Source organism: Acartia tonsa, chromosome 9 (genome assembly GCF_053477335.1).
Source record: "Acartia tonsa isolate MP-2025a chromosome 9, ASM5347733v1, whole genome shotgun sequence".
Classification (NCBI taxonomy): Eukaryota; Metazoa; Arthropoda; class Copepoda; order Calanoida; family Acartiidae; genus Acartia; species Acartia tonsa.
Window position 1 is genome coordinate 2,380,553 of NC_137268.1, and position 25,533 is coordinate 2,406,085.

At 30.8% G+C, this 25,533-nt stretch overlaps 1 protein-coding gene across 1 annotated transcript in view; it reads right to left on the reverse strand.

Annotated features, from left to right (window-relative positions):
- The window catches only part of LOC145327683 (uncharacterized), a 47,935-nt gene that overhangs the window by 9,525 nt on the left and 12,877 nt on the right, over positions 1 to 25,533 (reverse strand). The window contains exons 6-8 of the mRNA XM_080171240.1: positions 25,042 to 25,100; positions 11,530 to 11,587; positions 10,669 to 10,730 (exon numbers count right to left, since the gene is read on the reverse strand). Of these exons, the coding sequence (XP_080027366.1) occupies positions 10,669 to 10,730; positions 11,530 to 11,587; positions 25,042 to 25,100 (179 nt within the window). The remainder of the gene's footprint in view (positions 1 to 10,668; positions 10,731 to 11,529; positions 11,588 to 25,041; positions 25,101 to 25,533) is intronic.

The window sequence follows — 25,533 nt, forward strand, 5'->3', positions numbered from 1 at the left end:
GAATAGAAAAATTATTTTAGCAAAACAAGACAAGACAACAACGTCTTAATCATTTTTCAGCCGTACTTTTCTGAGAAACTGGAAAAAAAAATGTATAGAATAATTTTAAGCATTGCATTATGATTCCTGCAGCAAAAGCAAAGATACTCTTCATTCGAATCCGGTGGATAGGAACCGGTTCTCATCCATACGAAAAAACTATGTCTAACATCATATTATATCCAGCTTTCTACGAATATAAAAATGTACAATCATAAGATTAAAACCAGTTTTTTAGCCGGTGCCTTCGGCACCTCGGGGCTAAAAAAACTGGTTTTAATCTTATAATTGTACATTATATATCTGCGGAAAGCGGTTTATAATACGATGAAAGAAATAACTATTAAAGAATCATCTAATTTTGTTAAAAAATCATTAGTATCTTACTGAATATTGCGAAAGATAAATAAAATAGAAGCTGTTTTACTATAAAATAAAATATATCCTTTGATATGTAATCCAAATTATCTCCTGAATACCTGTCCCTGACTCCAATGCAAGCCATAACAATTGCTCATTCCTTTTGATTCAGTAACTTTAGGTAATTATATGTGATTTATGGACAGGTCTAGAAATTATAAATTAACTGGCAGGGATGGGACAATGGCATACAATTTTATCTCCAAACCGATTGTTACAATTTAAAAAAAGATGAATTGGGGTAAGATTTTATTTTAAACTTATAATAACTTTTTAAATCATACAGTCTAACTGTTTATTAGCCTAAAAAATCTAAAAATATTTCAAATTAAGTACAAATGACAATTTTTCAGTACATTTAAGTACATAGCTAGATATAATAATAACAGCTAAACTAAACTTGTCCAACAAAGTTTAAAATATTTCATTGTTAAAAGGTTTATAAATCTAGTCTTCTCTTAGGTACATTATGTATATATACATCAGAGAAGAGGGAAAAAATTTATTAATATGTTTTGATGAGAAAAAAAACTTTATGTAAAGTGATAAAAGGAGTTTAACAATTGATAGGTAATCAAAATTATTGTCAAATGTATTTAAACATGCTAAAGTTGAATAAGTTATTTGTTTACATATTTTACTTTACCGTCCTTCAGGCCATTCAATATCTCTACTAGTGGTTTCGCCCCTAACCTCTAGGGGCTGTGCCCCAAGAGGTTTGGTCAACCTATTTTTGTGTTACTTAGATTTCAAAACAAAAAGTAAAAAAAAATTGGGAAAGGGGGGTTGTCTACCCCCCTTTTTTTAATTTTAGTTTTATAAAGAATTTTTTTTTGGGGGGGAGGTATGTATTTTTTATTTTTTGGGGAGGTTTGGAGTGTCCCACCCCCCTAAGAAAATAGCTTAAAACCATCCCAGGACCAGTAGGTATATTCCCTGAAGAGTAGAGCCGAATTGGTTACTGAGATCTTAAGCTTCAGACAGACAGAAAGACATCGTACTACTTTGTATTATAAATTACTCTAAAAGAATATTTGTCTCTTTCTTTTTATATCCACTATCTACTATAAACAGGGATCTTAAGGGATAAGACAATGAGCGTTAAATTTATGTACCACACAATTATTTTAAACATAATTATCACTATATATTCAATTAGCATTGGTGGAAATTCTTGGACAAAGCTAATTTGTACAGACAAAACATATATCAACCTTAACCACTTTAAGGTATAGTCCCTTTCGTGGCAACGCACCTTAAGGGGCGATTCTTCGTATTTTTCACAGTAGCTTTTCGCCTATTTCTAGCCCCTGCGGGGGCCTCTAACCTTGCGGGGCCAATTGCCTAACCCTGTGGTACATTCACCTAACCCAATATAACCTACCCTAAAATAAAATAACCTATAAAAAGCTATTTTAAAAATTCGACAAATTGCCCCTTAAGGGGCGTTGCCACGAAAGGGACTATTCCCCCACTTTGGATTTCAAACATACAAATGGAAGATCGTGTATATAAACTTGAGTTAGAGTAAACATTTACAGTCCAACGTTCCCTCCCTTCCTGACTATACAGTTGTTTAAAGTATATTTCAAATATTTTTCTCTATGAAACTCTTTAAGGAGTGTTTCTTTAAGTTTACAAAAACTGGGACATAAAAATTAATTAGATGCTAAAAGGTATTTGTTATTATTAAACTCTTGGTAACAGTTTGACCTAATATTGATTTTAAAAAATAGAATTGTCCTGTCGATTTCAAAGCATTTCTATAATCGTTACAAGAAACTCCATTCGCCTAATAAAAACATGCTGATTTGACAACAATTTTTTGTATAAAATAAGTTATTCAAAACACTCTAAACGTGATTATGTTAGTTTGCTCACCATTTTATTTCAGAGCTACGCTTTTATGGAATTTGTCAGTTAAGTACTAAACTACTAAATAATCTGCTAAAATATAAATAACTTTTTTCTGTGTAATGTATGGTATATTTAAGAAAAGAAATTAACACAAACGGGTTAATGTCCTTTTATTGTGAAGAGATGGGGCTATAGCAATTACACATCCAGCAAATTTACAGTTGATGTATTTTTGGCAAAAATACATCCAATATTTTTAAACATATGTCAAATATACATCTGACACTGGCATTTACACATCCATACTTTTTCAATTATATGTCATAAATACATCCAACTCTGACAAATATACAACTAGATTAATTTCTATGAATATTTATTTACAAATTAATTATATTTTGTACTGTATGTATAGTTTTTAATTTTTTTGCCCTATTTTAGTTACTCTCCCCCTATTTACTTATGTATTTTTGACATATGTATAAAAATATTGGATGTATTTTTGCCAGTGTTGGATGTATTTATGGCATGAGAATCGATTTTACTGTCATTTATACAGTAAAAACTCAGTTTGTCATAAATACATCCATTGCACTGGCGAAAACACATCCACTGAATATTTGCTGAATGGGTGAATGGCAGTCCCCCGAAGAGATAGTTGAACACACATACCAACAGACCAACACTAGGAAAATATAAGGTTCAAATTGGTAATATCTCTATTTTTTTAAGAAAGAAAACCCGCTAAAATTTAACGTTATACAAACAAAACTGCAAAAATTATCGAAGAGATTCAACATATTGAATACAGAATTTAAGGCTTTAATTGCTATAAAATATGGATATAGTCCCTTTCGTGGCAACGCCTCTTAAGGGACGATTCGTCGTATGTTCAAAATGGCTTTTGATAGGTTATTTTAGGTTATGTTATATTGGTTTAGGTGATTGTCCCGCAGGGGCTGGAAATAGGAGAAAAGTTACTGTGAAAATACGAAAGGGAATATACCCTAAAATAGCCCAAAAAATCGATATTTTAGAAATTTTAGGTTTCATGGGATGGGTATTTTACTAGTGCAGTGGTTATTTCCCATGCGAGATCCTTTGGTACATACAAATATTCTACCTTAATCATTAACAATTTGAAGTACCTTACAATTACAGCAAAAAGTTGATAATATCTCTATTTCAAAACTTGAAAAAAACTCAAACTTTATTCATAGCTATTTTATTAAAAATATGGAGAAAAAATTTATTTGCGAATAACTTAGAGCGTATGAAAGATATATAGGTTTAAAATGATTCCCAAATGGCAGTTTCAAAAATGTTTTTTTTTTAAATTTTAGGATTGGGTATTTTCCTATCATGAGGAATCTATCAGTATATTATATCCAAAGAGACAGACTTTGTACCTATATTATCAAATGATTTATAGTAGCAATTACAGAAAAAAAGTCGATATTCATTCATAAGCAAAAAAACCAGCTATGTATCAGTATAATATAGTAATTAAAGACAAGGATGACAACATCCATAAGAAGCGAAGCTCAAGAATTATAAAGGGATATCGGGAAAAATTTACTGTAGAGCAGTGTCATACAATAAACATTAAACTTGATAAAATTTGGAAATCACGAAACCTTGAAAATCACGAAAACTTAAAACTCTATTAAACAATCTAACACCTCAAATAACAGACAGATGAACAAAACAATTTATAGATTAGATGGGCATATGTAATGGAAATTTTCACTAAAAAATTTTAGCTGTGTATCTTAAATAGGCACCGAGAAAATCACTTTTCCCCCATGGCGTTACGGACTGATGGACAAAGTGAATTGTAGAGTAGCTTCGCTTCTACTAATAAAATAATATTCAATATGGCGTTTTGAAAGTTGGGCTTACTGTGAGTCTATAGAATTTATTCTCTTTTCTATGTGAAAGTTTGGCCGTTTCTGGGGCTTGCAAATGCGACTTAGAGACAGTTTTAATAAGCAATATATTCAGATAATGAGACATTATGTAATATACACACTAGGGGCGTGCAATGTGCACCCAGGGCGTGCAGTCTGCATCCTGCAATTTAAATATTATTTAGTTTCTATTAGGTATATGCTTTGTTTGTCAAAATGTTAAAAAATATACCTACTTGTTAGAATAGGTAGAAAAAAACGTTGAAATACTGCAATTAATCGGTATTCTTAACATTTTAATCCACCTCTCCCTAGCAAGGGAGGGGAAATTGGATAGTAAAATTTATTATTCACAGAGTTCTATAAACACGTTTATTCTGCAGACTGTGTAACTTTGTTTATCACTATTTGGGATCTACATCAATGTATTTTCCATGGTCTTATCCCTTGAGATCCCTGAAAAGTAATAAATACCTACAAAAACAATCTAATTTAATAGGTAGTATCTAAATTAAGCTTAACAAGTGTTTATTTATCTGCAAATTTTGACCATTTGGTTAATACCTAATCTAAAAAAAGAAACATTGACCACTATTATAAAATGAGAAAATTTATTTATGGTATTTATATAAAAATATTAAACACAGCTTTCCGAGTATATTAAAATAAAATAAAAACTGGTATTAATTTTATGATTTTTTATTTTAATATTCTTAGAAAATTGTCTGTACATGATTTTTCAGTATGGCTTGAGAACCGGTTCTAATCCAGCGGATATTAGTCGGTTTCGAAGCCATACTGGTACAGTATTTCGCAAAAATCTTTTTTATTAAATTATTGTGAACTAATGTTTTTTTTAAATCTGCCAAAACAGGTTTGAAAAATCTATCAAAATAAGAAAATAGTCTTTTTCTTTTCAAAAATCTTGAGATTAAAATAAAAGATTATACCCCAAACTAGATATTTATATTTAACAGAAGATTGCCTGGCTTCTGCAGGGAAAAGGGTTCTAGTTTCTTTTTAACCATTAACTTTAGTTTATTTAAATACCTAAAAATTCATTAAATACTAAGGTCTGTTGTATAGAATATATGATTCTTGGTTTTGGAGCGTTTCGTTGTATTTTCACAGTAGCTTTTGGTAGGTTATTTTAAGTTAGGTTAGGTTAAGTTGGGTTAGGTGATTGACCCGCAGGGTTGGGCAATTGACCACGCATGGTTATAGCTCCCCACACTCAGAGGCTAGACATAGGGGGAAAACCACTGTGAAAATACGACGAAACGCCCCTTAACAGGCGTTGCCACGAAAGGGACTATTCCCAAAGATTCTAATAAATTTTCCTTATCCCTGGTCTAATCTTGTAAAAGCTAAAAGGCGCAGCCTGCTATCAACAACAAAATGTACAATTATTCTGAAAAATAAATAAATAGTACAGGAGGGGGGGGGGGGGTGGACAAGACTTTTTGACAAGACTTGCTTATCTACATTATTTGTATATTTAAATAATAGTTATTAATTGCATCGTATTATAGATGGCTTTACGTGGATATTTAAATGAAACATTATTAAGAAGGCCCCCGGACAAACAAAACTGGTATTAATCGAATGTTTTTAGTTTAATATTCGTAGAAAATTGTCTGTAATTCGATGCTCTACGTGATTTTTACATGTGTGTAGCCATGGTATTCTAATCCAACGGATATCAATCAGTTTCAAAGCCAAACTGGAAAATATTATATTTCTGCTATTTGTTTACTAGAATATCTGTCCCAGACACCCACCCTGTCAACTCATATTCACACAAACACTCCAGGTTTTAGGCCAGGCAAAAACTTCCATATTTTCATTTTAATTCAGGAGGAAATAAGGAAGACTCAGCTGGATGAAAAAACAAGGAAATATTTGTCTGTCCTTTATAATGTGTATTAAATGCTATCCTTTTTATTAAAGTATTGAGTCTGAATGTAATTATGTCAAATTAAATCACTGAAACGATTGGTTAAAAGGGGGAGGTTGGTTGTGCTAAAATTCCGTAAATGTGTGAGTTTTAAGAATTTAAAATAGAAGTAGAATTTTAAATTTTGGCATGGCACTTGCTTTAATGGGATATAACGTGGATGTACTATGTACTATGTTGTACTATACTAAAACAACTGCCATACAAAATTTAGTATTCTTTTTAAATTCTTCGTATTTCAGATTTTTAAAAAAATTTCTTTGGGGGGGGGGAATTTTTTTTTTTTTTGGGGGGGGGGGTAGTCGACCCCACTATTTTGGTTTTAGTATTAAAAAGAAGAAAAAAAATTTTGGGGGGGTTGGGGGTGTCCTACCCCCCAAGAAAATAGTTATAAACATTCCCGGGACCAATGAGAAGCTACCCTGTTAAGAAGAACCCGATCGGTTTAGTGGTTAGCGAGATCCTTAGCTACAAACAAACAAACAAAAAAACAAACAGACAGACATCGTTCTACTTTGTATTATAGATATAATGATCATATAATATTGCTACTTTCTGAATAAAACAATCCTTGTTTTAGTTATGACACTGCACTATATGTGAATGACTAAACAAACACCCTGGGTAAATTCCCTCATTTAGCCAGTTGATCATGAATAACTCCCCGATTTTTTTTTTGGAAATCAATATTATTTACTTTTTTCTGCTTCCTACTTGCAAAACCTGATTGGTAACTACTGTTGATATGTCAGACACAACCATCACTAATATGAGTATGGGATATATTGTAGCACAAAAACATTCTTTAACAACTAGTTAGTGCTAGGTTGTTTTACAACATGAGGCACTCCATAGCTGTTGTAGGCAAAAAGTGACAAGAAATCACTGTCCTGCTCCTTGTTAGGAAACATGGGATTAACAAAGTTAGGTATAATTCAGAGAATTAAGGCAGGGACTTTTAGACTAGTTTTAAAATTCAAAGAATGGGGTTTATGCTTGATCCCATGGCAAAATAATGTATATGTCAAACATTCTTGGTGTTTTGTATTCAATTGGTGTCCATGGTTTTACACTTCTGGTAAGGGTCAGTGAGAGATAGGTCAAGTGTAGAAGATTATTCTATACATAATATACAGGTAACTGAGGCTAATATTTAAACAATGTGTGTATCTTATGACTCTAAAATCATTATGAGCTCCTAAACTTTGATTCCTAATTCTGTAATACATTATGCCTTTCGAAGCTTAAAGGTATTCAAATCTACATTATATGCAGCTGATGGCAAAATCTTATCAGTTCAGCTATATGCGAGATTCAGACAGTAACCTTTTATTTTTACACCATATCTATTAATAACTGGTGAACAATTTTATTCTTTTTACAAAAGAAGTTTTTATTGCTCAAAAAATTCAATTGTATGTAAGACTTACAAATGAATTTATTTAACAATGACAACTATGTTTGAATCCAAGTTTCTTTTTCTATTACTAAGGGTGTCCCATAGTGTAGTGGTTAGCGCACTACCTGTGGTTGGGAGAAACCAAGTTCAAGTCCTAACATAGACTTTGCACTTGGTTGACAAATGCTGTCGCAGTTTGTCAGATTATGATCACGCAACCTACCCTGATATGACCTAAGTTTGTAAGGAGGGAGATTTGTAGGAAGTTAGGATTCTACCAATCAAGCAGCTTTAACCATGCATTCCCTCATCCATGCTCCTCGGAAGAGAGTGCAATTAATTAGGGTGGCTTAATATGGAACACCTGCCAAAACTCCAGGCCAGGGTGGTGTAATAATTGAGTAGCTTCTACAAGAATTGCGGGTCAGCTTGTAATGTAACATAGAATACAATCAGCTGTGCGCAAAGCTTACCAATCTAAGATTGGCCAAAGGATTCTCACTTCCAGTCTCCGTGTGCATCTGTGTCCTAACTTCAGAGAATCAAGGCTACAACAACAACAACAACAACATTTCTATTACTGAATATTAATTAAAAACCTGAGATTCAGAATCTGTGAATCTATATATTTATTAAACTATATATGTATCGCTGCCTTACTGAATTTTATCTCCTGCCCTGAGGCTAATAAAGAAGAGGACAAATAACAATTCCGACTATGTATCTATGTAACTATGCATCCATGAATCTATGTAACTATGCAACCATGAATCTATGTAACTATATATGTATCCATGCCTTACTGAATGGTATCTCCTGTCCTGAGGCTAATAAAGGAGAGAACAAATAACAATTCTAATTATGTATCTATGTATACTATGCAACCATGAATCTATGTAACTATGTATCTATCCCTGCTTTACTGAATGTTATCTACTACCCTGAGGCTAATAAAGAAGAGGACAAATAATAATTCGAACTATGTATCAATGCAACCATGATCTATGTTTAAATGAATCTAAATACCTATGTATCTGTCCCTGCTTTACTGAATGATATCTCCTGTCCTGAGGCTAATAAAAAAGAGGACAAATAACAGTTCCAACTATGTATCTATGTAACTATGCAACTATAAATCTATGTAACTATGTATCTATCCCTGATTTACTGAATGATATCTCCTGTCCTGAGGCTAATAAAGAAGAGGACAAATAATAATTCCAACTATGTATCTATATTTCTATGCAACCATGAATCTATGTAACTATATATGTATCCATGCCTTACTGAATGATATCTCCTGTCCTGAGGCTAATAAAGAAGAGGACAAATAACAATTCCAACTATGTATCTATGCATCTATGCAACCATGAATCTATGTAACTATGTATCAATCCCTGCTTTACTGAATGTTATCTCATACCCTTAGGCTAATAAAGAAGAGGACAAAATAACAATTCCAACTATATATCTATGTAACTATGCCACCATGAATCTATGTAACTATGTATCTATCCCTGCTTTACTGAATGATATCTCCTTTCCTGAGGCTAATAAAAAAGAGGACAAATAACAATTCCAACTATGTATCTATGTATAATATGCAACCATGAATCTATGCAACTATGAATCTATGTAACTATGTATCTATCCTTGCTTTACTGAATGATATCTCCTATCCTGAGGCTAATAAAGAAGAGGACAAATAACAATTCTAACGCCCACAAAAATTATGGTGTTTTTTTAAGCTCACAAATTTATCATTACAGCATACTCTGTGGTGGAAAACGAAAGTTTAAGGTTAATAAGTATCTTTTAGTGAAACTATGCAACCATGAATCTATGTAACTATGTATCTATCCCTGCTTTACTGAATGATATCTCCTGTCCTGAAGCTAATAAAGAGGAGGACAAATAACAATATCAACTATGTATCTATGTAACTATGCAACCATGAATCTATGTTTAAATAAATCTATGTAACTATGTATTTATCCCTGCTTTACTGAATGTTATCTAATGTCCTGAGGCTAATAAGGAAAAGGACAAATAAAAGTTCCAACTATGTATCTATGTAACTATGCAACCATGAATCTATGTAACTATGTATCTGTGTAACCTATCTATCTATCCCTGCTATACTGAATGATATCTCCTACCTTGAAGCTAATAAAGAGGAGGACAAATAACAATTTCAAATATGTATCTATGTAACTATGCATAGTATGCAACCATGAATCTATGTAACTATGTATCTATCCCTGCTTTGCTGAATGTTATCTACTACCCTGAGGCTAATAAAGAAGAGGACAAATAACAATTCTAACGCCCACAAAAATTATGGTGTTTATTTAAGTTCGCAAATTAATTATTACAGCACACATTGTGATGGAAATTAAAAGTTTAGGGTAAATATCTAGGTAGTTAACAGAAAATCAGAAGATTAAGTCCTTTTTTCAAAAGCTTTGCTAATCTCAAAAAAAACTTTTTAAAACCTTGCTAAGAGAAATATAAGATCTATAAAAACAAATAAAAAAACTACCTACTATAAAAAGAAGACATATTGAATTTAAAATAGGCAAGACTAAGAGATTTCTGAAATGCTTTCTTTTAGTTTGATTCTTACCATAAACTTCTATGCTAGTGTGATTGTATATCTAATGTAATTTTATGCTAAAATGATATTTACACAATTTTGATTGATTTGCTGATGTGATATTTTAGCGGGGATGAGTAAACATCCCAAAATTATTTCCTCTTTCTCTGTCAACATTTTTTCATTAAATTTCAATATACAGTTTCACACTCATTTTTTTCTCGTGTCAAGAGTAATAGGATGTCTTTCTGCAAGATAGGAGTTCCAAAACAGGTGGACTTAAAGTGATTTGGTTCATTAATTTCTTTTTTCATTATATTCAGTTAATATTGAAGTAATATTTAAGAGGGGAGTAATCAATGGTATTTTTAAAAATTTTGAGGGAATCAAAATTTGGTTGGGGGTAAACACCCCCACCCTTGGACGTCTATGACTGAGACCAACACAAGTTAGTTGCACAGAAGCTTAAAAACAAATAGTGAAATCTTACCTACGAGTCTCAGTTTTATCTTGGAACTTTTTGGTACATAAATTGTTGGATTATTCAGGTCCCTAAAAAACAAATTTTTAGATATGTTGCTGATACTCATAAAGCCCCGATTTTTATGGTGTTATAGTAAGGACGTCGAAGCTTTTTATTTTGGGGTGGGAAATGACTTATATCAATGTCATAACCTGTATAATTGAAAATGAAAATCAAACAAAATTGTTAAATAACTTCATTTAAATTTGAAGTTTATATTTTAAAACATATGCTATGAAGAAAAAAATTGAGGATAGAACAGCCTAAGCGTGAATTATAGAATAGTTTCACTAAAGCAAAGATGACAACATCCATAAAAGCGAAGCACGGTAGGACAAACAGGCATTAAAACTTGTATAGTGTCAGAACTGAATAATCAGAATATAAATGTATAAGAGTCGAAGCAAAATTGTAAGTAAAATTGTTGAAAAACTGATTGATACAGAATTATGTTTCTGGACATACTTACATTTTTATTTGATTATAGAGTTGCTTCGCTTATAATATTGTACTTTGTTGTCCCAGGAATCAGTATACCAAAAATCAGATCAATCGGATTATTAGATCACAAAAAAATTTGTTGTTAAAAAAGTAGAAAAATCAACATGTTTAAAATGGACGTACGGACATTCTGGTAATGATTATAGAGTTGCTTTCTAAATCTTACCTAACTACTACAGGAATCACCATGCAAAGTTTGAAATCGATAGGACAATTCTACAATGCCTAAATTAACGAAAAAAGCTATCCGTTACGGAAGGACATACGGACGGACCGACCCTAATTATAGAAAAGCTTCGCTTTTAAAAATGTGTATAACATACTTACAAATATTTAGTGACTTCACAGGTGTAGATTCCTTCATATTCTTTGCTTACATTCAACACTGACAATTATCAACAATTAATTGATTGATGCAATTTTTAATTCGTTTGTTTTGGCTATGTATCTACTCAATATAATTGCCCTAAATGATTTATACCTCATGAATATATTGTATTGTGTTATATTTTGTCGAAAACAATAAATATTTTAATTTACTCTCAGGAGGGGAGGGGACAGTAGGCAGTAAATTACATTGGTACACAAATTTGTATAACCAAGTTATCCCATTCGCTGGTTTAACAACTCATGGTACTTTTATTGAATTGTGATAGAAAGTAACATAGAATTAATTATAATCTCCTGAAGGGGTAATTAAGTTATCATCATCTAATTGTCTTATCCCTTAAGATCCATATTACTAAGAAGAATCGTTAATAATATAAAGATTTTTGAAGATATTCATCTCAACTGTAGCAACTTTTCTAGGTAATGAATTAGATCTGTTATGGGTCAAAGTATTAACCCTAAAATGCTGAAGATAAAATAGAAACATTCTTGTTTAAAAGCATTATGAAACTAATGAGATAAATATGTATCATTCAAGCATTAAATATTTTAATTCAGTTAGAGTTTATATGAGATTATGTGTAAAATGAGTAGAAAAGGAAATGTTTGGAGTTTGTTGCAGTTAAACTTTAACTTTACATGGATAATATCCCAGATTTTTAAACAGGAAAAAAGCTAGATTTTATTTACTAAATAAAAATGTAAAAGTTTTCCGATACCAACATGGCGAGCAATAAGTTTATATTTCTATTTGTTAGGCACTGAATATTCAATGAATAGATTAATATAAACAATGAGGGGTACATACAGGGAGTAAGGGAGGGGACAATGGGCAATTAATTCAAATTAGGAGTTTTCGCTGAAAAGCAATGAAAACCAGATTTATCCAGAAAATTTTACCAAAATTGTAAAGGGATCATGGTAATATAATAAAGAACAAAATTAGTTATAAGAAAAAATTCATTTACTTGAAAATTGAATTACTAATATATCACAATGTAGCTAGTAAACATTCTGTAATTAATCACTAGAAAAATTTAGTTTAGAACTTCGTCAACCCTTCTCATATATTTTTAACTGACACCTAAATTCAAGGGGTTCTTAGATTGTGTAATACAAAAATATCACAGTAGAGCTCTATACATGAAATGACATTTTTTTGGGAAAAATATTTGGCAAAACCAGCCATCTAATACAAATTTTTCTGTCTCCTATATTCAAAACTAACTCAGCTAGTAAGCGGGGTATTGATGCGCTAGTACCCAAAGTCAGTCAGAACCTGCTGAATTCTTGCACATTCCCTTTAAGCCAGTACCCAAAGTCTGAGACTCTTAAAAATTAAATATTCGATCCATTGTCCCCTCCCTTACTCCCTGGGTACCTAGATAAAAATCATTTAATTGAACATGGATCTTAAGCTGATAATTTGCTACACCAACGTGTCTAAGTAAATTCTAAGACCCTCAGGGCAGGAGATAAATTTATAAAGACCCCAATTATGATAACAAAATTACCCATTCTATAGCTTTACATTTTTGGTGATATATTTTAAACAATGCTAGTTTGTACAATCAAAACTAGATATAAAAAAAAGACTTCAAAGTTTTCAAGTCACAACATGAATTGAATAAAGCTTTGGGACCAGTATTATTTACAGTCCAATGCCACTTTTATGATTTAGCAATAAAAAAGCTTCTAGTGTAATATTATTTCAAAAATAATATGAAATGTATTAAAATAGTGGTTCAACACAAACTGTAACTGAGTTGGAATTATAAAACTTTTCATGTGATTAAAAGTATGAACTTTGATGGTAAAATACATAGATGATATGATTTACAGGAAGGTAGAGGACAATAGCAGTTAAAGTTATCTTCTCTCTATCTCAGATGAAGACAAACTTTTAGGTTCTCATGATAAAAATTAGCTTATTGACCATTGCCATTTTCCTGAATTATATACCTTAGGTATTGGGATAGGACAATAATAGATAAATAATCTTCTATTCCCAATTATCATAAACAAAATTACTTATTTGGTAGATTAAAATTATTAGTTAGAAGAATGAATCACTATTATTTATCAATTTTTCTTGATCCTAACCTTACTCACTCAGACCAAATAATTTTAATTTTTTGTGGGGGGGGGTTTAGACATTATTTATAGTCCATTGTCCAATCTCTGTGTGTAAAATACAGACATTAAACAATATTGTCTCTCCTTAGTAAAATTACACAATTTTAAATATAAAATATATCTCCAGACAAGACTAAATCATATTTTCAATAGCATAGCAACTTTGCTATATGTTTGCTTTGATCTGGATGTCGGTCTGTTTTGCTCATTGATACAAAAGTTCTCTCTGTAGTCAAGCTATAATAATTTAATTCCCATGATTCGTCTCTATGAATACAATAAAATTTACTTCCATATGAGTTACTCAGGGTTTCGGATCCGCATTGATTTTATGCGGATCCGGATCCGGATCCGGATCCTCAAAATTTGGTCAGTGCAGATCCGGATCCGGATCCGGATGCGGATCCGGATCCTACTGGATCCGGATCTTTGACAATAAAAATAAAATCACCAAATTTTTCAAACAAATTTTATTCTTTAATTCGAAGTCAAAAATACTTTTAATTTTCAAGTCTGAACCTAAACCTTAAAGATTGGCTCTCATCAAGAGAATGTCTGAGATTTTATATAAATTTAGGTAGATTTTTCCATTTTTCCCGCATTTTTTGGAGTCTAAGGATCCGGATCCTTGGACTCAAAAATATGCGGATCCTTGCGGATCCGGATCCGGATCCAGATCCGGATCCGAAACCCTGGTCAGTTACTAGTGGCTTTGCCCCTAGCATCTAAGGGCTTTGCCCCAAGAGGTATTTAAAAAAAATAAGTACCTCTGGTGCTGCAACCACTAATTTCAAATTATTTTTTTAAAAATTGAGTGGGACTCTTTTTTGAGGTGGTTGGGGATGTCCCATCCCCCAAGAAAATAACCTAAAACCTTCACAGGACCAGTGGGTATATACCCTGTAGATTAGAACCCAATCGGTTCAGTGATTACCAAGATCTTAAGGGACGGACTGACAGACAGACATCAAGCTACTTTGTATTATAGATATTAAAGATATATCTTGTGAATATTTCCCTTAAAAATTATCTATCTTTTAATTTTGTACATCTCATCCTGTAATTTTTTTTAAAAATTCAAAGCATTTCCTAGTGCTTTGTTTATTGCATAGTGTTTTATTTTATTAAAAACTATCATTTCTTTTAAATAATAAAATAAAATATAATATAGGGCACTGTGCTAAGATGAGATTACCTATTTCTTTAGTTAAGTTAGAAAATGCAAAAAGCTGAAAAAATGAAAGCATAGACAATCCATACATCAAAACTGATAATCTTATTTGCATGGTAACTCAGTTGTGCTGTGAAGAGAAGTAAACAGATTGCAAAAGGAACAATATTGCAATAGTCAGATCTTGAGATGTGCAGGAAAATGTGGGGAATAACTAATCTGTTGCATGCATAACAGACACACATACAGTAACACAAATAAACTTTATTGAGCCACAAATTTTCAAGAAGTACAATCCTTAAAAAAGCATAATCTATTGGGTCATGTCAAGGAATTTGAGATGTTATTTACTAAACTTAATATTTTTTTTCGATTTAAAGAGGACTATCCACGAACAAGAGCACGTGATTCTAAGTACCTTCCAGCATTGATCCTGAGTATTTTCTTTCAGAATATAATAGGTCACTATTAATAATTAATATATTGACGAGAAAATTTATGTTTCACCACTTCAAGTTGAAGAAAAGTAAAAAAATGTCCACCATTTTTCGTTAAAATTCTATCAAACGTTTTGTTGAGTTCGGGGTGTCTTTAATTGTCCATGTTGTCAAATGATAAAAATTAAAAAAAGTCAAAAGCACATTTACTATATCTTATATGTTATGTTTAAATTAATGCTAATATGTATTAATTTACAATCTATATAACACGAGTATTCGCATATGTATTATCAAGTATCCATTTTATTAAAATAATTAGCTTCTTAAAAGTTTTCAAAATCAATTAAAATACCTAAAAAAACATGGTGAAACATAAATTTTCTCGTCAATATATTAATAATATATGGTGACCTATTATATTCTGAAAGAAAATACTTAGGATCAATGCTGGAAGGTACTTAGAATCATGTGCTCTCGTTCGTGGATAGTTCTCTTTGCCTCATTTGTTATTTAATTTAAAAAAAAAAATTAAAAGTTGTATTTTTTTTTATCTGTTACAGAGTTGTATACTTTTCTAACATTGCCTTTTTTAAGAATTGAGGTGATGCATAAGAAAACAATCATATTTGTGAGGTAAATCTCTAAAAAATATCAAAAGCATTTTAATAAATCTTATCTTTCTTCCCTTTCCACTTTACTGGGGTCTGTGTAACCTCCAAACTTTTATGAAATATTTATCTTCTCAGTGCAAAGGTGTTCCAATTCACTTTTAGAAGATTTAGGGCCCCTTTTCTCATTCTACATTCCAACTTTCTCTACACCTATCTCTTTTAGAAATGCCTCTTTATTGAAAAAGTTTGTCCACAGTTTTTGCAAATATAAATGGTGTAAATTTGGTTTGTGGGTAGATTTAAAGTGTGGCCATTTTATAGCTTAAATGTTTCTAAATAAACTTTAGTTTATTTAGATTTAATTGAAACAATAAGAAAAACATTAGAATAACAAGCTACAATAGTTGTGTATATATTTGAATTTTATTACAAAAACCATGCTAAAATATGATGAGGGAATGGATTATGCAGCCACATTCAAAACTTTACAAATATCAAAGTGAATTAAACTGGAGAAAATTTGGATATGCCAGCTTGAAAACTTTTTCACTTTGAAAGCAATATCTCAGGTTTTATTTCTTTTTCTTTCATCACAACTTTAATGTATAAAAACAAATTTGGTTTAAGGTATTTAGACTTATTATAAATAAATTAAGATAGGTTTGACAAGGTTTCAACCTTATATAAATGTTTACAAGAGACATTAGTGTAAACTAATCAAACTATCTAGCTGAAACGGTTTAAAATATGATGGGCTAGAATTAGAAGAAATACAACAAAAAAACTATAAGAAAAACAGTAACCTAATTTCCTTAGTTTAAATAACTAACAATCCTAATACATAAAGTAACTAGCGGCTACACCCTTAGAAGCATGTAGGGGCATTTAACTAAGGAGGGGGAAAAGTCAACCTCATCCAATATAAAATTTGAGTTTAAAAAAATAAAAAAAAATATTTTTTGCGTTGGAGGGGGTTGAAGACACCCTCTCCAAAAATAGTTTAAAACCTTCCCAGGACCTATAAGAAGCTTCAATATCGGCTTAGCGGTTAGCGAGATCATTCGGGACAGACAAAAAACGCTTACTACTTTATATAATAGAATAAGCTTTTAGTGTCTGTAGCAAAGGATCTCGCTAACCAATGAACCGATATGGTCCAACTTTACAGTGAAGCTACTGATAGGTCTCAGGATGGTTTTTAGACTATTTTTCTGCCCTACCATATTCTTTCAAATATAGAGCCCCTAGATGCTAGGGTTGCAGTCCATAAATTACTAAAGATGGTAAATGTCTGATAAGACAGCTAAAATTTTCAATAATAATTCCCATTATAAATGAGCATACCTACATTTCTCCTTTGTAAATTAATTAAATATGTTGTCTTCCTTGTTTCTTAGACAAACCAGTTTAAAGCACAACACAAAAAATACCTTTTTATTAAATTGTCAAACTTTCAGGTCCAATTAAAAATTGTTTGCTTTGAACAAAATATAATAATTTTAATTAAAAATTTGCCAAATGTTTCAACATGTATGATAATTATTTGGTAAGTGTAAAAATCAACTAGGTAGACAACATTGGAAAATCCATTAAAAAGGCTTGAATTTCAGATTTATATATTCTTTGAGTGAAATCTCTTTGAACGCAGTCCAACTAGCCCTAGTGTTGATAAAAATTTCTGCAAATCACTGGCTGCCAATCACTGCTGTTTCACACAGCCAACAAATTTTCTCATCAAATACTGCCAATTCAGACAAATTGGAATCTTTTGAGACATTGATACTTTTTCCTACAGGTTTCCAATTAAAATTTAAAAAAAAACATGATATCAAATAATTCAAAATGGTCTTTAACAAACACACCTTTTACATGAAGGTTTACAAACTACACCTCTCCCCACCACTTAACTTAAATTGGCAAACACTTTTGTGAAAAAAGTAATTAATTTGTGTTTAATAAAAGATCAATAATTTTAATTAAAAAAAACTCATAAAGTACCTTTATTCAAATAATTATTCATAGATTGAAAGCAGTTTCAGTTAACACCTATTAAACTAAACAATATAACCTTTAGAAAAACTATGGAAGATGGAGTTTTGTTAAGAAAATTGTTTCAAGTTGTTACAATTGGAGTTTTTATATACCAAGTGCAGGACTCTCTACAATATTATTTTGATGAAAATATAATCCAAACAGTAAGCCACCTTCAATTAAAAGATGTTAAGCAGCCTGATATTTACATCTGTGAAGATCAACAGTTAGACTACAGGCAGCTCAGAGAGATAGGTTATCAATTTATGAATACTTTGCTCCCTGGAGAAATATCTAGTTCTGACAGGATAACATGGAGAGGAAAAAATGGGAATTTGACCTTTTCAGAAATACAAAATGCTGTGTTCAAAAATGACTATTCAAAAATATTTGTTTTACCTTATGGGTTTTGCATTAAATTATCTAAATCTGTATATGACACAATTGAAAACGTGGAAAGATCCATCTTACTTATTGATGATCCTTACAAAGGAAACAAACTAAGAATGACTGAATTAGTAAATTTCAACTTTGGCCCAACAGGAAAGGATACCTTTGACAGTTCTGTTATTGTAGTTGAATACAGCCTCTTTGATTCTTCACTTCAGGATGGTAAAACTTGCAAGGATTATGAAAAATATAACACAACTTATGGTGATTGTTTTATAAGTGTCCTAAAGACTCAACTTTTAGAGTTGTATGACTGCCTTCCACCTTGGTTCCCTGACAACACTGAAATTATCTGTGAAGAAAATATAAAAAGAATTACAGTTGACAACAAAACTTTGATGAATAAGACAAAACAAGATTTGGAAAGAATTGTAGAAGGAAGAAAAATCGATGCAAGTGACAAGTGTATGAAGCCTTGTAAGGCACTTAAAGCAAGTTATAAGAAAACACTCCACATTACAACAAGACTTGATAAGACTGTTTTAACTTATGAAATTCTGGATAGTGTAACAGTTCACACAGACATGTACGAATCTGATTTGTTTGATCTTGTTGTTGATCTAGGAAGTGCACTTGGTCTCTGGCTTGGTATGTCAGCCTTGTGCATTTTTGATTTTATTCTGATCATCTACATCAAAATAATTAAAAACTTCATTGATTAATTGTAAGTGTTATTTTTAAGCATGAAGTTTGACTTTCATGCCTATGGATTTAAATTACACTTAATTGTGATTTATAGTACATATTTATGTTTTTTAATTGCATTAAAAGATGTTTTATGAAAAATTTTGTAATAGATCTATGTTTCTGTGCTTTAATGTATATAAACAACTTGGTTTAAGGATTTAGACTCATTACAAATAAAATTAGAATAAACAAAAACTGAACAGAAAATTTTCATTTGTTAGTTTAAATTTTTTAATATAAATAAAATCATTCTCTACAAATCTCATTTAATCATGTTTTTCTAATAGTACACTATGTGTCTGTAATACTAAGGTTTCTATATGAATTGGGTTGTTTTTCTATAGGCCAATACTTACTAATAAAAAAAGAAATTTTTTAATTAGAAAGGCAAACTTCAGTTCTAATTGAAAATTAATTTTTTGCTTCAATTCAACAGTAATGATTTTTATTAAAAAGTTACCAAACAATTTAACAATCATTATAATTGTCTGCTTTTCAACAGCTGACAGGAATACAAAATCCAAAAAAGAAAGCTTTTATATATATGAGATTTAAATAATATCAAGTTTAAATGAAAAAAAAAAAAAAATAACCAGAAAAATAATATTGTCAGCTTTTGTTATCAATGAAATATAAACAGTTGTCAGTTCATTTAAAATCTCAACGTTAATAAACGACTATTAAAAACAGAAGCTAATTTAATTTGAATGATTTAGATAAATGATAAAATTAATTTCAAAATCAATTACTATATTCACAACTTAATAAACAAGATTGGTTTTAAGAAAAGGTATGTCTTTTTAAAATTAAACTAGGATGATGACATTGTCCATAAGTAGTGAAGCACAGATATGTAAAGTATTAATGACAAATTAAGTAAAGTTTTGAAAAAACCTTTCGTCTCAAAATTTCTATATTGAATTTTAAGCTTACAATTATTATTTTCATTAGTCCTACTTCTACAAATGAATTTCCAATTCTACAATTGACGTAAGTCTCTGTAAACACTAAATGATAAGTGTTACTTTTAATCAACCGTAACAAACATTCTTAATGACATAAAAGAAAGGTTGGTGGTGTGGAGTTGGGGCATTATATCTATGGAGTCAAAACAGTTACAGCTTAAGCCTATCAAACTAAACACTTTAAGCAAATAATAAAAATATGGAAGAAGGGGCTTTGTTGAGAAAACTGATTCAATTGGTTACAATTGGAGTTTTTATCTATCAAGTGCAAAACTCTATTCAATATTATTTTGATGGACACATAATTCAAGGAGTAAGCATCCTCCAATTAAAAGATATAAAACAACCTGATATTTACATCTGCGAGGATCAACAGATGAACTACAAACAGCTTAGAAATATTGGCTACCAATATATGAGTACATTATTACTTGGCGAATTATTCAGTTCTAGAAGGATTACATGGCAAGGTACAGATGGCAATTTGTCATTTTTAGATATTCAAAACTCTGTGTTCCTAAATGATTATTCAAAACTGGAAACCATACATAATACAGCTGAAAAAACATTTGTTATACCTTATGGGTTTTGCTTTAAATTATCCATATCTTTTGAGGACAGAGTTAAAAATGTAAAAAGATCAATATTACTAATTGATGATCCTTACAATGGAAACAAAATAAGAATGACTGAACTTGGAAAAGTCCACTTTGGCCCAACTGGAGAAGATACATTTGATGATTTAGTAATTGAGGTTGAATACAGCCACTTTGATTCTTCAGTTCAAGATGGAAAAACATGCAAGAATTATGATATAGAGAACACAACATATGGGGAATGTTTTTTAAATTCTGTAAAGTCTCAATTTCTAGAGTTGTACAACTGCCTACCACCCTGGTTCCCAGACAACAATGGAGTTATCTGTGAACAAGATAAGATAATATCTGATACTGACGGCACTTTGCTTACTAAAACAAAAAATGACGTTTTCAGGATTGTAGAAGGAAGAAAAATTGATGCTCATGACAAGTGTATGAAACCTTGCAAATCTTTGAAAGCAAATATAAAGAAAACATTTCATCTTGCAACCAGGATTCAAAATGCTATCTTAAGCTATGACATTCTGAATAGTGTAACAGTTCACACAGACATATATGACTATGATTTGTTTGATCTTGTTGTTGATCTAGGAAGTGCACTTGGTCTCTGGCTTGGTATGTCTGCCTTGTGCATCTACGACTTTATCCTGATTATCTACAAAAACATAATTAAAAAATTCATTGATTGATTGTAAGCATTATATTTAACCATTAAGTTTGACTTTGATGCCTAAGAATTTAATTGCACTCAATTGTAATTTATAGTACATGGGTATTTATGTTTTTATTTGCAATAAAAGATATTTAATCATAAAGTTAACCTGTTTGTATAAGACATAAGTTATTATAAAAATATCAGCTCTAACTGAAAGAGTTATAATTCTGGAGTTATACCATAAAACCTGTAGATTATCCAAAACTCTTTAATTTCCTTCATTTCTTCCCATTTCCTCCCTCCTGCCCTATTGGAAGTATGGAGAAGAATAGGAAACCCAAACTTGAATTCTAATCAAGTTTTTGATTAAAATGTTGAGAAAGAAGATGGTTTGGATTGACTTGAATACAGGGATAAATATGTATTAGAATAAATTTAAATTTCAAAAAGAAAAAAATGAAAATTAGATAAAAAAAAATAATTTTGTTTACCTTAATCATAAATAAATAAATATATGTTAAACCAAAATAATTGGAATTCTGCCTAGATGCATTAACTTAAGATCTTATAAAAGTATGGAGATGTATTATGCTACAGAAAAGATATTCTTTTAAGGAATCCATAAAATTACAATAAAAATATCAAAACTGATTTATTACTAATCCATAATTCTATAATAAAAGGTAAACTGAAACTATTTTTACTAGGGGCTCTGGACCTTATAAACCTCTGAGGCTGAAGTTACTTGATATTGAATGTAACTATTAGCACTGAAAAGCAAATCCACCTAATTTTTTTTGTATGTTTTTACTTAGGTTGATATTAGGTATATTTTGCATGCAAATATGATAATTTAGGTGTTCTCTAAAATGATTAAAACATATCTTAATAAATGGGAAAAATATCCAACCCTGAATTAGTTCTGTGTCCTTAACCCTTTCAACTTTTCACATACACTAAAACTTTACCCTTTCTTTTTTCCTTAATTCATGTTTAAAATCTAAAATTAAATGTTTTCCATGATTTGGCAATAATGAGGTTGTGCGAAATCTAAGCTCATAAAAGTACTCATTCTTATGACGGATATGTTTTAGACAAACCAACCATTTATGATTTTTTTGGGGGAAATTGAGATTGTTGGGTTAGGTATAAAATTGTAAAAGTTTGATTTCCCTGAGGCTTGCAAGAGGCTGCCGAGCCCTGATTTTGATGTTAATATCAAATTAAAAATGTTAACAGATTTTTGCCGTCTTGACACATTGTTTTACGGGATCTCTAAATATTTCCTCTCCCCCTTTATCATAAATTTACTACAACATGTTTTACTATCATTTTAACTTTAAATATAAAAGTAATGTAATTGAAGAAAATCTTATTTCCCCCCTTCAATGAGAATTTCTTAACTTGAAGCAATAAAGATTATTCTTTTAATCAGGGACAGGGGTATGGAATCTAAAGAAAAATTATTTTTACTCAATCTTTTATATTTAACAACTTGAAATAAAAAAAATGTTAGTTTTTTTTATTGTTGATAATACTAACATAATTTTGTTAGTTATACTGTTAATTTTCATAGTGTGTTAAAATTTTAATTTAGAGGACAAAATAATATGAGAAGGTGTTGTATCATTATCCTAGGGAGGAAGGGAGGGGACAATGGGCAATTAATTCAATTTTAGAGTTTTAACTCAATATCTTTAAAACCAGATATATAGATGGAAAATTCCAAAATTTTAGATGGAGCAATCTTTATTTGATTTGTATAATAAGAAATTATTAAACACTAAAAGAAAAGTATTTAACATTAGGAAATCCTGTCTTATTTTCCTGTGAATAGTCTGTAATTTATATTAAGAGGTATGACCTTAGTACTGGCACCATAATTGGGGATTGTTTTCATATTTGACAAGGGGTTGATTAGAATGGATAGTTACAGAAGTATCACAGTAGAATTTCTGGTTTATCCCACCCATTCTTAGAAGAAAACTATTTTGTTTAAAAACCAAAATAAACTTGTTTTGAATTTTTAAAAAAAATTGTCTGCTGGTATTTATATTGGTTAGTTCAGTAAGAGTTGTCTGCTTTTGGAAATAATTGTTTTAGCGGCATTCTTTGCGCTTGTACCCAAAGTCTTTGGAATTTGCCAAAATAATAAAAGTTGCATGTGTTCTGGTACCCAAAGTCCAAGACTGTCAGAAATATGAATTTTAGATCCATTGTCCCCTCCCTTCCTCCCTGCATTATCCAATAGACAAAATCTAGATGCATACTCTCTAAATCAGCCAATATGGAGAAACAATCCGTCCATATTTGTACAAATTTAGTTACAAATGGTGTCTGTTATTTTTTTCAGTTCGTTCGCATAATGAGTCTGCTATAAATACTCGCATTTCTAAGGATAAAATTATCTTTTATGAAATCATATCGTGGAAAAGTTTTGTAGCTCGTATTATTAGAATGAATCAAAATAGGTACACAAAGGTTTTTGTCAACTAGAATTATAACGATTTTTGGGGCCAGTTTGATCATCTAGATATACTAGATGTATTGACTAGCGGCTACGGCCCTAGAGGCCTCTAGGGGCACTTGAGAAGAGGGGAGTCGAATTTGATAATCCATTTTATTATTTTAGATTTTAAAAGAAAAATTAAAGAAAAAAAAAAGTTTTGTGAGGGGGATTTGGGGGGGGCGTGATTTTTCTAGGGGCGATTTCTCTTAGGAGGGTGGTGTTACCCTCCCCCAAAATAGTTATAAACCTTCCCGGGACCTATGAGAAGCTACACTGTTAAGGAGAACCCGATCAGTTCAGCGGTTACCAAGATCCTTCGGTACACACAGACAAAGATCCTTTTACTTTATTATAAGGATTATCCATGTCCTTGTTCCCCATCCATCCATCTGTAATGAATAAACTTATCATAATTATAAACATAATCTCAGAATTGAAATGAAAACTAATCCTTTAAATGGCTTCCCATCCTTGCAGTAATTTTAAACTTCTAAAGAGACAAAATTATTTATAAAACAATTTCTAAGAAATTTTAATTTTCAGTACAATGTGTTTGAAATTTTTTGAGACATTTATCAGTTGTAGCCTGACAAATTCATAAAACAAAATATCTGAACATTTACAATAAGGAATAAAGGATAGTTGCACGAAGTGCAGTTAACTTGTAGAAGTGAACCTTTAATTATTTTTGTAGTAAATGAGATATAAATTGATTAGCTATGAAGATTTTTGAAATAAAATTAAACTTTTACAAGGCAATTTTTGAGTTACGTCCAAAAATGTCTATTTTGTGTAGGAAAAAGTCACGATTTCAGTCTTGATAATTTGCAAACTGCATGGTAGAAAATTGAAATTCTTTTTAAGTATATGCCCTATAAAGAAAAAAAATATGTGGATCACTAAATTCAACTTCAAATGCATTTCATGCAAATACTCCTTTGAATATCTTTGGAAAGAAATGAATGTCTTTTTAATCTTACTCCTTAAATCTGTTTGAATAATATACAACTATGAAATTAAACTTTAGTGGAAAAATGAAAAGTAAATATACTGCAAATTATGAAAAAAAAGATACACTTTACCTTTACATAACCTGTTATGAGAGTGTCCTAATGTTTCAAGCAATTTATATTACTCAAAACTCAAAAGACAATATCTTAATATATAGGATTTTAATAATTTTATTTGTTGATTCCTGATATCTTTTGTGTTGGTTTCTCTGCCACAATATATTTGTCTGATGAACCGATGTACCTTAAAAATAAATACAATTAAATGTTATAAACCTAAAACAAACAAAAAAATTATTCTTTACATGCTGATTTTTAATTTGAATGGCAGGGAACTGAGATGGGTTTTTGAGAAAGAATGCCGCGTTTTTTCGACATGTCGAAAAAACGCGGCATTCGCGAATTTAAACAGTGTATACAACTATTTATTTAACATACCAATGACAGGATGCGGACAGCCATAGCCCTAGATTGATTAGACTTAGCTACAACGTTTTTAAAACTATAAAAGCCATTCTTCTAGATAACTATACCTAGTTAAGAGTTAGTGTCAAAAAGTGTAACAAATTGGGACGGATAGACAAACTTTTTGAAGACCATAGCATGCATTGTTTTAGATGTCCCATGGGAAGAAGTGAAAACAATATGCCCTTTTTTAAAACAGACATAAAAATATA